This window comes from Phalaenopsis equestris, unplaced genomic scaffold (genome assembly GCF_001263595.1).
Source record: "Phalaenopsis equestris unplaced genomic scaffold, ASM126359v1 Scaffold000002, whole genome shotgun sequence".
Taxonomy (NCBI): domain Eukaryota; kingdom Viridiplantae; phylum Streptophyta; class Magnoliopsida; order Asparagales; family Orchidaceae; genus Phalaenopsis; species Phalaenopsis equestris.
This window is the reverse complement of record NW_018164444.1, coordinates 6,379,428-6,381,060: the sequence shown is the minus strand read 5'-3', so window position 1 is coordinate 6,381,060 and position 1,633 is coordinate 6,379,428. Positions and strand designations below refer to the sequence as shown.

The 1,633-nt window shown below is 37.2% G+C and overlaps 1 protein-coding gene across 1 annotated transcript; it reads right to left on the bottom strand.

Moving 5' to 3' along the window:
• Nucleotides 1–373: 373 nt before the first annotated feature.
• Nucleotides 374–1,137, bottom strand: LOC110039382. Its single transcript, XM_020744419.1, has 2 exons — nucleotides 879–1,137; nucleotides 374–750 (listed from the first exon to the last, which is right to left on the bottom strand). The coding sequence occupies exons 1-2, from the start codon at nucleotides 1,135–1,137 to the stop codon at nucleotides 374–376; spliced, it is 636 nt and encodes a 211-aa protein (XP_020600078.1).
• Between the last annotated feature and the right edge of the window lie 496 nt (nucleotides 1,138–1,633).

Below are 1,633 nucleotides of genomic sequence, written 5' to 3'. Positions count from 1 at the left end.
TGTGGGACTATCAGCCCACCTGAAGAAACCGCAGCGAGCTGAAACACCTCTGGCACAATCATAGAACTGCCTCCCAAAGCTATGCTCTTTACGTGACGTTAGCAACGGAGACGGTAGTCCACAATAACACAAAATCTCTCTGTCCATACCTGATATCCTGGAAGTCATGTTTGTTTAACTGCGACATAAACAAAAGAATCAATGTCCGTTTAAGGTATTTTAAAAGTAACCAAAATTAAATACATATGAATATCAACCTATAACTTTATTAAAGTAAAACTTGGTAGATCAACAGCCACAAATAGCATCTGTAATAGACTCCCTTAAAGCAATCATATCAGCCAAACCTTCACCCTCCTGATCTCCAAACTCATTAGCCCAAAAGCCTCAGACAGTCTATTATGCTAGCTTCAGATATTGGTGGAGCTGCAAAAGCTTCAATTAAACGGTCGAAGGAGGTGTTCACAGCATGTTCTTTCTCTTTATTTTTCTTAGCAATCCTTGGCCTCTTTAAAATTGTACTGGACTCCCCCATATCCCTCTGGTTAATGCTTTGAACTTCTTCATCGGGTGTCACTGGATCAGGTGTGATCTCATCTGGTATCCCTGTAAAACCGCTTTCAATTGGGTTGTATGAAAACTTTCCTGTTGCGACAACCCATTTAAACATTATGTCCAACTTCTCTTCAAATTCCGGTTCTATTCCACATTGTTTGTACACTGTTTGTACTTCTTCGCTGCCGGTACTGCCTGTGGAACAGCATTTAGAGGGGATAGTTAGAAAATTATAGTTAGATAAAATAATTTGCGAAGCTATCAATTCATGAATTATATATAAATTACCTCTATTTTCCTTTTAATCGGATCCCAACCCAGACCGGTAGATCCACGCTTCAACTCCTTCCATATTTTCCATTCCTTCTTCAGCTGGTCCCATTTGTTTTTAAATTTAAGGCGGTCGTAATCCCTACCAGTCAGTTCTTTAAATCTCTTGCCAATGCTATTCCACCCTTCCTTATTAAAATACGTTGTTGGTCTGTTACCCAGCTCTATTTCTTTAATACACAAATCACAAAAAATATTTGTAACGTCTTTGTCCCACATTGCGGAGTGGCCCGCCTCAACCACTTTAGACATGATTCAACAGCAGGGTCGTGTAACTACTCTGAATAAAAACATATTAGGGAGCATACATGCCAAGCACTTTTAGGTGATGCAACAAATGAAATCAATACTCAGAACGGTGTTGAGGATCTCCAACAGATAAAATAAATAAATAATCTTTATATGATTCAATAAACTAAAATAGAGAAATCAGAACACAAAAAATAATTTGTATTTTAAATAAATAATCTTTATATGATTCAATAAACTAAAATGGGGTCTAATTGAAAATATCTAGTCTAATTGAAAATATCTAGTACAGAAAAACTATATAAACTTGATGCATCATGGGATGTGCCACTACACAAAGCAGTGTACAAAGTTATAAATGTTAGTTAAGAATTCATCACTGCAAAATAAACAATGAGCTCTACTCATTGCTTTGGCATGTGCTGTTTGTGGAGAGTGGTGATTAAAGTAGTGAATGTGAATGCAATGGATTGGCATGTGCTGTTTGTGGAGAGTGGTG

Coding starts and splice junctions, on each gene's coding strand:
- LOC110039382 (XM_020744419.1), bottom strand. CDS start 1,137: ATGTCTAAAGTGGTTGAGGCGGGCCACTCCGCAATGTGGGACAAAGAC. Junction 751..878: donor GTTGAAGCGTGGATCTACCG/GTCTGGGTTGGG, acceptor GCTGTTCCACAG/GCAGTACCGGCAGCGAAGAA.